The sequence below is a fragment of the Argiope bruennichi genome, chromosome 3 (assembly GCF_947563725.1).
Source record: "Argiope bruennichi chromosome 3, qqArgBrue1.1, whole genome shotgun sequence".
NCBI classification, from domain to species: domain Eukaryota; kingdom Metazoa; phylum Arthropoda; class Arachnida; order Araneae; family Araneidae; genus Argiope; species Argiope bruennichi.
Window position 1 is genome coordinate 17679904 of NC_079153.1, and position 16243 is coordinate 17696146.

The window sequence follows — 16243 nt, forward strand, 5'->3', positions numbered from 1 at the left end:
ATACAACTTAAAACCAATATACCGTGAAAAAATATATAATATTCCTTTATTGAGGTAATAAAATTATAAAACTTATATTTTTCTAAATAATTTAGTTTATCAATCACAAAGAAATGAATTAAATTGTGGAATTTCCCATTATGCCATGTGTATTCTATTTTTATTTTTGTCATAGGGTGGATCATCTCACTGTTGGCTTGTAACTAAAATTTCACCGGAATCTTTGTTGGGGTTTAGATTTCGGTCTCTGACGCCGCATTGACAAATAGTATCAATTACTTATTGATTAATAATTTAATATATTTGTTTGGTAAGTTCATCTGAAATTTAATACCTTTTGTATATTTCAATGAATATTGTATACTGTTTTTGTTAGAAAGAGCTATGTTAAATAACAAAAAAATTGTTCCATAAGTAAACAAAGATGTATTGTATAAAATTTGTTAGTTTATTTATTGAAATAACTTTTTGAAAAATTATATATTTAAATATTTTGTAAAGAAGTTATTTTAATATTGGAACATATATGCAGAATTTTTGTATTATTCAAATTCTCCCATTAACATGTGTAATCCCTTGTTTATATTTAAAACACTATAATAAAATACACTTTTGTTCGATATTTCATTATATAGTTTGTTCTGGTTTTCAGTTTTTAAAATTCATCTCAATTTTTTATGGATTAATATTTACTTTTTACGTCAGAGCTATACCATTCAATTTCTATGTATTAAGAGGATTTTTTTTTTTCTTGATGCTCTTACAACATACAAATTTTAAAAAATTACTTTTAAGATACTCTTCTTATTCTGAAATAGACGTTTCTAATTTATTGTCATGAGCATAAGTAATAATAAATTTATATATTAGCTTAAATTATGATAAAATAATTATGTAAATTCTAAGAAACATCACTTTTATGCATAATTAGATTTACTAATATTTTATTCAAGGATTGTGGTTAAATTCATATATTTATCTATATTTTACTGCATTTTGATATAATTTAAAGAATAGCTGCAGTAAATTTAAGATGAAAAAACTTTATTTTTCCATATAACATATAAAGTTCTTAAGTTACAAAAAGTTGGTGATTAATTTTTTTGGTTTATCTTATCTTTTGTAATCTATCTTATCATGAAGAATCTTTGAATTTTCTTAAGAATGTTTGCTGTGTCATTTTATTAAAATTTAGTGTCACTTGACAGATATCTTTCACAATAGTGATACTTGCCAAAATTCAAACTTAAATTTTGTGCTATACCTATATTGGTTTTAAGGTGTATATCTATATATTTGTTCTTGACTAAATTTATAATAATTTAATTCTTAATTTGATATTTAAGATTAGTTTATTTGAAATATTATAGTAAAACATTTTTTATATGCTATTAATTTGTTTATCTGAACTTGGAAGATATTTATCTGTATAATTTTTTTCAAATGAATGCTTTTTTTAATTGGAAGACAATTTGTCAAATAAAATTCAATATTTTATCACTTTTTGTTACCTATTTTTAAAGACATTTTTAATTTATTTGAGTACAAATTTTTAGGATTATGTATTTAAGTCAGTTATGAAATTTTATCTCTTATGATAAGGGAATATATAAAAACTGAAAGTTAATTTTTACGTTTTTTTTTTAAAGATATATTATTGATATTTATGAGAACATTATGTTGTCTATATTCAGAACAATGTATCTTTATAACTATTAATTGTACCAATAATTCATAGATTTTTTTAAAGCCATTTTTTAATTATTTTCTCTATTTTAAATTTCTTAGAATTGTTGCTTAGCTGATATTTTTCCTAAAGTGAATTTCAGAATTTCAAAGCTGTATTTAGGGAGAAAAAAATAAATAAAATAAAGCTTTATAAATAATAGTTATTTTTTAAAGAATTCATATTGTTTTCAATCTGTTTAAAAAACAAGTTACAAATTAAAGCTATTCTTATTGATTTTATATGGTTTATTTATCATTTACTCAGTGTAATAGAAATTGTATTTATTTTAAACAAGCACTGATTAAGTGCTGATAATTGCCGTGAAGATCTCTTGTCAGTTACAATTAATAATACTCCTATCATTTACAATTAATTAGAATTGAATGTACTTATTAAGGTATTTGAAACAAAGATTATATTTTATTCTAATCAATAACAAATCAAGTTGATAGTATGGACAAAGTTATGGAACTTGTTATATTCTGTTAAATGTACTGGATTAGACTTAAAAGTATATCATACAGCCACTAATGTTTAATTTTTAAGCAGTAATTTACCAGAGTTTGTCATTAGATTTAATACTGCAAAGACGAAATTTTTAGCATATTTTAACATTTGTTGACACCTTTCTAACGGTTAAATAAAAATTAATTTATTCCTAGATATGATCTTAATAGATAAAAGTTAACATAGTGAAGCTTAAATTTAGATTTAAACTTGGATTTAGAAGCTTAAATTTAATATTTTTAAAACAAATAATGAAGTTATTTTTAGTACAGAAAATTCATTTCTTCAACCCTAAGATGCACTGACATACATATTACATCATTCATTGATAAAGTGATTAGTTTATAACTTTCCAGTCATAAAATTAGATGGCTCGTATATTTTTTCTTTAATTGTCATTGACATTAAAATTGAACTTAAGTAATAACATGTTTAGAGTGTTAAAGAATTAAAAAAAAAATTCCAAACAAGACTAATAAGAATGAATAATTTATTTTTAGAGTTTATGATGATAATTTCTATTTATTTATTATTATTATTAATTTTATGATTTATGATTATTATTTTTATTATTATTTCATCTTTTGGCAACCAGTTGGTTCACCATATTTATTGATTAACTCAAAATTTAAGTTGAGTATTTATTAGGTAACATTATCTTAATGCTTTTTTCAATAAAGTATTTTTAAAAAATGATTTATGAAAAAGTACTTTAAAAAATAGTACAAATTTCAATGAAATTTGTACTAAAGAAAACAATGTACAGTTATGTTTACTGTGACATATCTCTCTAATTTTCTATTCATTACATCTAAAATTTGAAGTTTAGTTTTGAAAGGAAGAGATTAAACTTCAATTAATTCAATAACTTCTAAAGTTTGCTGAATCGAAGCACTCTTAAAAAAAATGGAAGGGACGAAAAAAAAATTATTCAATATTGAAGCTTTGGATGCATAACAAAATATATTTCATAATTTATGTAATATATCAGAGGATAATCAATAAAAATACTTTTGATTCAATAAAATAAAATCAGTGTACTTCAATGCTAACAAAACATCAAACTAAAACAGTAATCTAAAAACATTTTAAAAATTCATGGGTTTTTAAAAATTAAAAAGAAATTAATTAAAGAAAGTCATTATTGCTTATTTGCTTATTAGTCAGTATTGCTTTAGCTTATTTATTATTATTTTAAGTTAAATTTTAGCTGTAATTGCTAAAATATTTAATAGCTTTATTAAAAGCATGTTTTAAACCAAAATCTATCCAATTTGCCAAATTTTCATAGCATGATCATCAACAATACATGAAATAAACCAGAATTAATAATTAGAAGCAACTGTACAAACAATTTGGGTTTTATTTACAACAGTAAAGACATTTTTGTAAAATATAGTTAAAAATATATTAAAAAGTTAATTAAAGCTGGAATTAAAAAGAATTACAGCAACTAAATTAATATCTTTCAAATAAAACTTTCTCGAAATCATTTTTATTCTGCTATATTTTTGGAAATTAAAAAAGAAGAAAAATCCCCTAAAATTTCATTTATTTTTAATTATTTAAAGCAAAATGAATTGAGTTTCATATTCTCTTTTTCTAAATTAAATATTTGCTAAATGGCTCTGAGTCAGACAATTTAATCTACAGAGTGTGAATACACACAGAAGCACATATACATTTTGATTTATTACTAGTAAATATATCATGATATTGCTTAAATGACATTAAAATAATTTTCCCTTCCAGATCTCAATATCATTTCTAATGCACCCAGCAGGAAGTGTGTCCTCAGGGCGACCTATAAAATGTGTTGTTGTTGGGGATGGAACTGTAGGAAAAACATGTATGTTAATTTCCTATACAACAGACAGTTTTCCTGGGGAATATGTCCCAACAGTGTAAGATCTTTTGCATATATCTATTAATTTGATAATAGCATGTTAGTGATTCATTATCTGATCAGTAATCATTTAAATATTTAAAAAATTCAATCCATGACACTTTTTAAATGTGATTGTAATGTATATTTCATATATTCCATGAAATTTCTAGTTCAAAATTCAAAGATTGAACTTTAGTTTCTGTTTATGACTTAGACTTTATAATCTCTGATTATTGTTTAGATATAGCTCTTGTTTGTTAGAATAATAATCCAATATGAAGCAATGCATTTTTTTTTGTTGTTGTTGAGGGGGTCAGAATTGTGCAAATTCAACCATTTTCAGGTAATGAACAGAACACTTAAATTGTTCCAAACTTCCCCACACATTTGTAAGATGCATGACTAAAGAAATACATTGTAATCTGATGAATTACATCATAATTTTTTAAATATATATTTGACAAAAATTTATATCTATTTTTAACTGTTTGTTGTTTAATGTTAATGTTTTGTATTAGGTTTAAAAAATAATTCTATAAAATATTAATGTGAATGCAGTATTTCATGCTTAGCCATTTCTTATCTTTAATATGTTGCTCCATTGCATAAATATAGTATCTTTGTTTTTCTGTATCATTTAATGTCATACTTATCTAAACTATTTTTATCTGATAATGGTTGACATGCTTTTATAATATCTTCACTATCTTATTTTGGATTATCTTTTTCTCTTATCATATTTACTATAAAATGTTGCTCTAATTTATTTTTGAATATGAATGTATATTTAATTTTTATTTCTATTGTTTTTAATTTCTTTATCATTAAATGTAGAATAAAAAAAATACTATGCTCTGTCTATTCATAGTTTATTTCTCTTCAAATACAATTAGAAAATATGATTATTTTTTGTAGCAATTCTTGCAAAGAGTTTTTTAAAGCATGAAGCATTGTGTAGCTAAAATTAAAATGTTCTATATTGAAGGTTTGACAACTATTCTGCTGCAATGATGTGTGATGGAATACCTGTAAGCTTAGGTTTATGGGATACTGCTGGGCAAGAGGATTATGATAGGCTCAGGCCTTTATCATACCCACAGGTAATCGGTTTGAATCTATTATTTTTGTAACACATGAATTATTTATGTTTTGGATCTTGTTTTTCTGTTATAAAACGTTTGTTAACAATTGGTTTATGTATTGTATATTCATAAATACAATGGATGTTGAAATTTTAAGTGTAATGAAGAAATTTTAATAAAAATGAGCATTATTGAAAGCATGCAATTTTTTCATTAATATGCTGAACAGATAAAGAAAAATACCCCCCTACCTTAAAAAAAAAGCTAGAATGGATGAATAAGCTGAGAGAGGAAAACAGAGTTTAATGAAACTAAAGGGTGTTTTTTTTTAAAAAAAATTTATTTATAATAATTTTGCTCCTTTTATTTCTACTAAAATGCTGTGAACTTCTATAATTTTTGTAACCAATATTGAATTCAGCAATCAGGCATGTTTAGATTGATTATTAGATGATAGTTTGATGAGCATGGATAAAAAAAAAAGATTTATTTTTAAAGATTATTATTTAAAGATTTTTAATTCATTTTTGCTGTAATAATGTCTTAACCTTTTATTTACTAAATTTAAGACTTTTTAAAATTTATCCTAATTTTTTAAAAATACTTAATTTAGGTGCAGGTAAATTTTTTTATAGGACAATTTTCTTTTAAATCATGACTAAGTCCATTAATTATATGGAAAATGGGACTTCAAAGTCCTGACAGAACTTTAGAGAAGCATTAATTTTGTAATAGTAATATTACATTATTTGATAATATTTGAAGTTTTAATGGTAATTTCATAGATATAAAAAGTTAAACCATTATATATTAAATATAAATATTCTATGCATAAAGTAACAAAAATATAATATAGAGAAATATTATTATAACTTATCAAAATGCACTGCATAAAAATATTTTATTTATACAAATACATAGATGATTTAAGATCTTAGGCATCTATCTTGGTCTTATATCATCTTATATACTTGTCTTAACTAACTTCTAAAAAGAAGTAAGTTTGTGCTGCTTTCTAGCTGCTGAAGAACAAATTTCAGAGACATGGACTTGAAAGTCCCAATTAATACAGTACCATGAGAGAATTTATGAGATTTATAAATCCTGCCAGTAAATAAAAAGTTAAACTACAAGTTTTTATAATCTTTATCTATTATCAGATTTAAAATATAAAATGCTGTTTAAATTGTTAAAGTATATGGAATTTAATTGTTGAATTTTTATCAGACAATTGTTACTTGTTCTTTTTGAAATGTGTAACTATCGTTTTATTTTTTCTTTTTTTTTTAGACCGACGTTTTTCTCATATGCTTCAGCGTAGTTAGTCCATCATCATTTGAAAATGTAACTTCTAAATGGTATCCTGAAATTAAGCACCACTGTCCAGATGCGCCAATTATTTTAGTCGGTTAGTTATATTTTATTTTAATATTTATTAAATTTTTTTTTATATATTTTAAAATTTTTATGAAATTTGCTAATTTTATAATTTTTAAAAAAAAAAAAAAAAAACCCAAAAAAAAAAACACATTTTAAATGCAATGAATTGTAAAAAGTTACAAAATAGAATACTGCCTCATATCTCTGCTCTTATGATCACAATTTAAAAGAGAAAACAAAAGTGATATATCATACATACAGTATGCATACTATATACATCATAATATAGTTTTCGTAATGAATCATCATAATAAGATAAATGGTATAAAACTAGCTGCTTTGTCTAACTATTCCATGTATTTGTTATCTATTTCTTATATTATATTAAAAAATATTATGTTCATGAAACATAGTTATTTAACAATGTACAATTATGGAAGCATATAATGTTTATTTTGTTAAAAAAATGATTTTCGAAAGATAAATGTAAAGTAAATGAATAACATTAAAAAATAATTCTTTAAAGAATACAAATTAAATTACATTTTGAGTATTAATAATAAGTATTTAATATAAACATTTTCTATTTACAAGTCATTCTTATTTAATTATTAATCTTTCTTCTACATATTCCTTTTGTAATTGCATTATAAAATTACAATTTCATTTTGTATAATTTTTAATTTAACATTTATTATTTGATATTTTTGAAATATCAGCATTTTATAGTAGTCTAAAATATTAAATGCCTTAATTAATCAACTTATACTGAAAGGATATTTTAATCGTAAGTTTGCAAATATTATAGAAATCATTGATAAGTTGTTATAAAAGCAATTTTTAAAATAATTTCATCTTTATTGCATATATCATTTGCATTCTGCTTTTATAGATTTTGTATTCAGTCCATGGTTAGTATGTTATTATTATGCCTAATTCATTTCATCATGGTAAAAGAATACAGTCATTAAAAAAGTATTTATTTTACTATTTTGAAAGGGATAATAATTGTTAATTTTTCTTTTAGGAACCAAAATTGATCTTCGGGAAGACAAAGAAACTCTACAGCTATTAAATGAGCAAGGGCTATCTCCAATCAAAAGAGAACAAGGCCAGAAGTTGGCTTCGAAGATTAGGGCTGTGAAGTATCTTGAATGTTCAGCTCTCACACAAAGAGGCCTTAAACAAGTAATCAACTTAATGAAACTTTCTAGTAATTCATTACAATTCTTCATATTGAAAAATTAACTGTGTTTTCAACTGAAATTTTTGTGTAATTGTGTAAAAATTAAGGTAGAGTTGATCTATAATACATTCTTCATAATTTTCAATGATTAAATTTTAATTTAGATATAGTGCATGCTATATTGAGTATGTTATTAATTCTCTTTCGTAAAGTATTTCAGTCGCTTAAATATTTTTATTAAGATACCATAATCATTTTTTGTAGGGCACTTAATTCTTTTACCATTAAAAGGTAATTTCGAATTTTTTTTGTTTACTTTTACTAAATACTAATAATAGGGATTGTGAATACTTTTTTAAAATACAAATTTTAAATAAGATTTTCGCACAGAGAAAAATTTTCAAACATTGTAAGAAATCAAAAAGTTTCTTTAAATCATTTGACTGAAGGAGAAAATTGAGATGGCATATTTAATACATCTTAGATATAGCTTGAATAGGTATAGCATAAAAATTTGTGTTTTTTTTTTAAATTAAAACAATTATTTAAATAAGTATTATATTTACTGCAATAGTTTGTTTTAAAAAATTACAATGAATAATTTAGAAATACTTTGAAAAAAAGGTATTAATACTGATTACTAATAGTTAAATAATACCAATTTATTTTTAATTTTATGGCTGTTCCTTATTTTATTCTACATATATCTTTTCCTGCAAATGCCTACTTTATAGTCCTTTTGTAAATTTGAAGTTGGATAGGAGAAAATAGATTAACTAACTAGGAAATCGATCCTTATTCAAAATAATATAGAATTTCAGCTTTCCTTGTATTTGTCATGAAACATTGTTAAATCATTTTGCAATTATGCATTATTTTTAAATTTTAATTTCCAAAATTCTATTTCAGGTTTTTGATGAAGCTGTTCGAGCTGTATTGCGTCCAGAGCCTCAAAAAAGACAACAAAGGAAGTGTAAGCTTGTGTAGCCTTCATGTTGTAAAATACAGAGTCTATAAAATGCAGTGAATAAGCTGTCAAATGATTTCATGATATATCGAATCATTTATTGGTCAGCATCATAACAAGTTTACATTTCAAGTGTCCTAAAATACTTTTATTGAATTGAAGTGGGCTGAACTAAGTGCATTAGTACTTTTAAACTTTTTGAATGAGATAGAATAATTTACTGATATTTGAATATATTTTTTGAGCATGTTCTCATTTATTTTTAAGAAGCAATTTTATATCAATTAAGAAATTTTTAAAACTTTTCATATTGCATGCATATCTTTTTATCTGTAATTATATTTATTAAGTAGAAGAAATTATTCTGTATTTCATAGCTATGTGTTTATCCTTAATTAATATACTTATTTCAGCCTACTGTACACAACGGTGCACCAATTTAACAATTTATTACTTTTTTGTTGCAAAAATTATTATATATTGTAAAATAAAGGCAAGCTTCATAATTTTTTTTTTTTTTTTTGCTAAAGATTTGTTGCATTTGTATATATATTTTTTTGTGAAATAACTTAAAGAGTGAAGTTATTTTACTTAGGCACATGTGAATCCTAAGTTGTGATAAGCATTGATCTGAATATCATTGTTTTTTTTTTTCCCAGTACAAATGAAGCTTATTTTTGCATCCATTTATTACACATAACTATATAGATGACAGTTGTTAAAATACTTTTTTATTAATAAAATCTTTTTAGATTAGGATATGAAAATGTACGTAATGTGAGTATTGAATTCAGTTATTTTAATTGATTTATTTAATCTTTTTTATCTATATGCTAATTTATGCTAAAAGGATTTGATTTAAGTTAATAAATCCATGATATTTTGAAATGAATTACTTTTTTGTATGCTGCTGTGTATCATACAAGGCATTGAGAGCATTACGTTACTTTATTTTTGCCCAAGATTTGAAGCAAAAGTATATTGCTAATTAAAGATAAGTCTTATATCGCTTCTTTATGTGAGTTTATTTGCTCTGATAATTTTATTACTGTGAGTTTTTATTTACTTATAATCATTTGATAAATTTATTTTCTTTTTTTTATATCTTTATATAAAAATCCATTAAATTTAGGAGAACTAATGGAATTTTGATAAATTGTCTGTATTTATTTGAAAATTTTGCTAATATATTGGAAATTGCTATACAGATTTAAATTAAAAAAGTCTTGATTTTTTTATATATATTTCTTGATCAACTAGAACTACTATTGCTTAAATATAGCATTAAAATTATTCTTCCGGAATTTTTATATGTATTTGTAAATATTATTTCAATATGATTATTCAGTTTTTCACCCCACAAGTATTTGAAAAGAGAAATTTAGAGAAATACTTTTAATAAAGTGGGGGTGGGGTCGGGTCAGAATCAAATTTTAAAATAAAAATGTATGAATTGGGGTAATACATCTAAAGTTAAAGGATTTCAGTTAAAGGAACTAGAATATTTTATTTAATTCTAAAATTGGTGCATCGTTGCTAACAAGAAAACTAAACTAATGCTCCTCATGGTGAGCCAAAGCTGTTTAGTGCTTAGTCACAAAAGTGTGTTTTGTGTTTGTTGCAGCTATGTATCTGTTTCTTATGTAGTGTTTTAATGAATGGTCAAATATTTAAATTTAAATCCGAAAAAGAACTGTTACTGCAAATATATATGAAGCGAAACGAAAAATCACTTGAAATAAACTTAAGATCATACTTAGATGAATTTTATTGTAAATAAAGTACCTATTTTGTATGTTGTTGTGAATGTCAGTGCAAATTGCTAGGAACGATTTTCTTTTTTGCTCAAAAATAAGAGTAAAAATCAAAATGTCTTATTTATTTTGAAGACATCACTATACCTTCAGAATTTAGCCTCAGAAATCGATAAGTTTGTAATACATGAATATTCAATATGAAGCGTTTGATACTAATGCAAATTTGTTCCTCTTTAAAATCTATTGAATTAAAAACAAATTTAATCATTTGAAATTGGCTTTAATTTGAGAATTTCATTACAATTAGGTTGTTTAGTATGACTGTATGAGGGTTGTGATGATTTTTTTGATATGCAGGGTACACTTTTGATTCTAACTGTATTTTTTATAATTAAAAAAAAATTTTTTTTCTTGAATAATTTACGTATATTGAAAATGTGGAATTTTAATTTAAATTATGCTTTTTTTTTCTAAATATTTATATACTACTCTATTTATTCACTATAAAAATAGTTTAATTTTATTATAATATTAAATAAGTGATATGTTTTTCTTTTGTTTTTTATTAAAAGAAAAATTAAATCATTCAGCAGCAGTTTGATGTCGTAAAAACTATTAAAAATGTTTAAATATCTATATTTATCAGAAGTGTTGCATTTATTTAGATTTTTTTTTTTAAATTAAAGAGTGAAAGAGAATTGTGAGTGTAAAATATGATAACTGAAAATAAGTGTAATTTTAATTTAATTTGCTTTTCAGTTTTTGTGAATAATTTAAAACCAAAAATTTCTTTTTCACTATGTTTTGCTTTTTTTTTTGTAGTGTGTTAGCATTTGGTGTTCTCTTCTTTGTCTATGTTCAGTGCATATTATAACACATTTATATTAATATTTTTTTTATATAGTTTTAAAAATTATATTGTCTTTATATATTGCTGTTCAACTATTTTGAAGGGCATGTAAATAAATGGAGATCGAATCAACATCTAATTTTAATTATTGATAACTATCACTTCTAAGTATCTTAAATTGCATCACTGGTTTATTATACGCTCCCATTTCTACACTACTGGTGCTTGTCATTGTGTATCACATAGAAATGTGAAATGCCTACATTTTATTATATTCCTTTTACATCATTTTTTGTTATTAATAAGATGTTTTTATGATATAGCACTAAGACCTCTTTAGCTTTATAATCCATGGAAAGGCTGTGAATTTAGTCATTTTTTCTTTTTTGTTTGTGAAATATCATATGAATATCTATTAATTTTGAACATGCTTTTATATGAATGGATAATGCTAAAATAGGAAGATTTTTGATTGTAAAGAAACTAAATCTTGTGATTCTTTCCAAAATATAATTTTTTTAATGTGTAGAATAAGGAAAATTCTAAAATAAATCAACATATATTAATGATTTTGGGGAAATAAAGTAGTATGCTTATTTTTAAAAAAATACTATTTAAAAAAAATTTGTTTATTTATAATATTTTTTAATATTGATTTCTTAAAATTTGTCTCATATTGGTTGACATTTCAATATATTTATATATTAATAATTTTTCTAAATATAATTACATAATAATTATTTTTTTTAAATAATAAAACAAGTTTAAAATTTATAGTATGTTTTTTAGGCAAAATTCTGTTTCTAAACTTTAAATACGAGTTTTTATTATTAAAAGTAGAGACAAATCAGAGAACCTGAATTAGCAGTATTGATTAAAGTCTAACAAGATGCCTTCCTGTATCAATATGTTCTAACTTCTATATTATTGATTATAAACATAATGCCTCTATTCAGGATGTAATGTTATTCTCTATCACACATGTTATGTGTGTTTAAAAGTACAAACACTTATTGATGCTTTCTTTTGGAAAAGTAAATATTTCATAATTTGCATGTAAATGCAAGAAATGTACTTAAGTTGCTGTATGCTGAATGAAGTTTTTTGTGCTCATTTGAGCCTTATTTGTGATTTTTAAGAATAAATGTGTGAGAGAAAATTGAAATATGCAAAATAATATAATGAAATAATAATGTATTAGTTGTATGGTTATTTATGAAGTTGTTTTATGTGTTGATTGGAAACATACAAGTTTAAACATACTTTGTTACTAAATGTATTATTTTTTAATGAAAAGTCAACATTTGTCATGTAAAAGCATTTGATTATATAAAATAAGATTTGTAAAATATGCATTTATACAAAGCATTCTTAAAGTAATTGTAATTGCTATTTTCTTTTCCTTTTTTTTCTTTTGGCAAGTATTATAAATTAATCAACATTATGATAAATCAGTAATCTTGAGAAAAAGTGTTCTTAATCAGTTATTTCTGAAATTATATATAAATACAAAAATGCTTAAGTACATAAATAATTCTTTGGAAGTTTATGTATCTTTCCGGAAGTTAATTTATCCTGACACTGCCAGCTTAATAATAATAATAAAAGTGTTTACAAAAGACTACATTTTATATTAAATTTTTTTATAACTATTGAAAAATTGTGGTGCACTATAAATTTTTTAGAAGTGCAAGTTCCTTTATTAATCATGAAAAACAAATGAAATCCTTTCTTCTGAGAAAAATTAATTAATCAGTTTGTGAGTTATTTTCTTGTGCAACTTTTCTACAGTAGACTCCCGATTATCCGCGGGCGGGTTATGAGCGCCTGCCGCACAAAATTTTTACTAATTTTTTCAAAAAGGTGCAGTTTTACAGTTATGCTTTTGTAATTACATAATACATTACAGTATTAAAACAGTACATATGTATTAATTTTTCTGTGTATCCTTGACGCCTCTCGTAAGTACAAAGCACTTTTCTGTTTTCATTAACAAAATGCATTTTAGGTTAGTTTTGAGTGATATACTAAAATATTAAGCGTTAGTTAAACATTTCCTGCTGTTTATTTTACGTTTTATTGTACATAAAACAATTTTTCAAAGTTGGAATGACTGTTTTTTTTTTTTTTTTTTTTTGCTATACCCGTTTTTAGCTTTTTTCGGATTATCCGCGATTTTTGTTATCAGCGGCGGCCGTGCCACCCAATTCCGCGGATAATCGGGAGTGTACTGTAGTTATTATTTGTGATGCCATAATGAGGAAATTATTACTATTGTATTTGTATAAAGATTGTTGAAATTTATACAAATATAGTTTGTTATAAGAAAGAATTGATAGATCAGAAATTATATTATAAACTAAATCCTCAATTTTTAGTAACCACAGCTCAGATCTTACCTCACCAGCTTATTATTTATGGATATTATTGTTGCCTTTTGCCTTGAACAATCTTTTATAGAAATATATATCACGATGCTTAATTGTATTAATCATAAAGTTTGTAGTTAGATATATATTACATCTGTTGTAAATGTATGTGAAAGTTATTGCTATTTTACGATTTAGCTCTACAGACACACAACTGTATTTTCAAATGAATGACTATAATTTTAAGCACTGTGTTTAGTGTTGATGTGGACATGAGACATATAACAATGTAATGCAAGTTTATTCATTGACTTACTTTGCACATTTTCTTGTGAAGCTCAAACTTTGACTTTCTGCATTTTTTTTTTATTGTTATGAATTTATAGCTTTTTTTTAAAAAAAAATTGTGCAGACTGTTGCATTTTTATTTGCGGAATCGTCCTTTAAGAAGAATGACTTTGAAGGAAGCTGATGTGAATTTTTATTTCTGTATCATTGCTGCCTAAGAAGTGTTGTACAGTAGAAAATAATTTTGATACTTATTTTGGTATTTTAATCTTTGTACCAGTCAGTTCAGCTTTGAGCATTCAAATGTTGTTGTTTTTAAATGAATTCATATTTTACAGGAAATATGCCTAGTCACCCTTAATTTCATGTTTATTCATAATTAAATAAAAAGAAAACTTTATCATATCTGGATCATTATTTCACATGTTTGCAAAAAATTTCACTGTACATGTTTAAATATTGAACATTACATTTATTACTTTCCATATCACTTTTATCACTTTGTTGTATATCTGCGACTTTGATTTCAACATCCTCCTCCTTAACATTTATACTCTGAAATGAAAACTTTTAAAGTACAATTTGAAGAGTTGATTATTTTAACTATGGCCATTTCATCAAATTGTTTATTACATTCTCCAAAAATATTTTATTGAACATATTTATACACGCTATGTAATTAATTTTATAAAATGATTATATCTAGTTTTATTGTTTTAACTTTTTCAAATTATAACTCATTATATTGGCCTTTTCTGTTTGTAACCTACATTTATAAATATTATTTATAAGTTATGAAGTTCAATACTAAATGTGAAATAACTGATGATAGAAGTTAGTATGTGTCCATCAGAATCTGTGAATTTGTTACCATAAAATCTCAATTTCTAGCTAGTAACTCAGTAACATAGTTTAATTTTCAATTTATACTTTCATTTTTTTTCAAAAATAATTACCTCCCTTGGATTGAACTCCTATTTAAACCAAGTCCAAGAGATCTGGGAAAGAGGAGTGCAGTGGCTTCTGAGGGTAAGGACCTCTGAGCACCTGAGGGCAGAAGTCTGACTTCAGCTCATATGAAGATGACACACACTTGCTTGCACAGCCTCTTTTTACAGGGCAGGCTCTTTCACACACCTCACAGATAGAACACATTATATACTATAAATTTTAGTTATTATTCATTTTCTTATTTTCTATTTTTGAAAATTTAAATATTACTTGCAACATTTCTGAAATTATTTAGTGGCGAAAGATGTTGAGTTGCTTTATAAACATGGTAAGCCATCAAACGTATTTTCAAGCATTAACTCGTGAAATTTGGTATTAGATTCTTAATAAGTGACGATTGTATCAATTTTTTTTACCTAGTGAAATTTTTCAGAATAGGACTAAAACCCAGTTACCTAATAAGAATTGACAAATTAATGTGATTCTTAGTGTTTTGTTAGTTTTCATTGTACCAAAATTTTTCAATGTTTGAACTCTGATAAATTAGTTAAAAGATTTTTATACTATACTATACTATAGTCTATGTATTTTCTGTAGGCGGTTCAAGGTCACATTTTCTACCGCGTTACTGGTACCAGACAACCAATAACGAGGTAGAAAATGTGACCTTGAACTGCCTACAGGAAATACACAGACTATAAACAGGGATATGGGGATCATCTTTGAGGGGGAAGAGGAAGTGAGTGTGTAAATGCTAAATCTAATGAGAACATGAGTTTTGAAAAAAAAAAAAAAAAAGTTTTCTGTTTTATAAACATGTTCCGACAGTGAGGCATATTTTCGTTTGACTTTATAATTGGCCTTTTTTGACCAGCTCGCTATCGGGCATATTGGCTGTGTTTACTTACAATTAAATCTTGCAGATAATTTGATAGTTATAATTTCTTTAATAACATTTTTAAGCATCCATTAATAATCCCAGACATTAATTAGGGCTTAATTATTTAAATACTTATTCATTTCATAGCATATGCTACGGTTAATATAATGAAACTGGTGATTATATACAATTACTGGTACTTATTCATAATCACCATGTAATTTGGTGAATGTGAAAAATTATTGAATATTTATTAAATTTCCTAGTTTATAGAATCCACAACTCGTAACGAAAATGTAATAAGCATTTATTACTTCAAATTTCGTTCCAACTGCATGGCTTTTGTCGTGATGTATGAAAATGCTAAGCAATGTTAGTATTATTTAAAAATTATGCATTTTTTTTTGGA

The 16243-nt window shown here is 24.3% G+C and overlaps 1 protein-coding gene across 1 annotated transcript; it reads left to right on the plus strand.

Moving 5' to 3' along the window:
• The first annotated feature begins 184 nt into the window (after positions 1-184).
• On the plus strand, positions 185-8812 carry LOC129963871 (ras-related C3 botulinum toxin substrate 1-like). Its single transcript, XM_056078450.1, has 6 exons — positions 185-310; positions 3989-4140; positions 5110-5224; positions 6497-6614; positions 7614-7774; positions 8682-8812. The coding sequence occupies exons 2-6, from the start codon at positions 4007-4009 to the stop codon at positions 8757-8759; spliced, it is 606 nt and encodes a 201-aa protein (XP_055934425.1). The 5' UTR covers positions 185-310; positions 3989-4006; the 3' UTR covers positions 8760-8812.
• Positions 8813-16243: the final 7431 nt, after the last annotated feature.

What these genes read in the sequence shown, in the direction of transcription:
- LOC129963871 (XM_056078450.1), top strand. Translation starts at nt 4,007, where the DNA reads ATGCACCCAGCAGGAAGTGTGTCCTCAGGGCGACCTATAAAATGTGTT. An exon ending in GGGGAATATGTCCCAACAGT is followed by an intron (nt 4,141 to 5,109) that starts GTAAGATCTTTT and finishes TCTATATTGAAG; the next exon opens with GTTTGACAACTATTCTGCTG. An exon ending in TGCGCCAATTATTTTAGTCG is followed by an intron (nt 6,615 to 7,613) that starts GTTAGTTATATT and finishes TTTTTCTTTTAG; the next exon opens with GAACCAAAATTGATCTTCGG.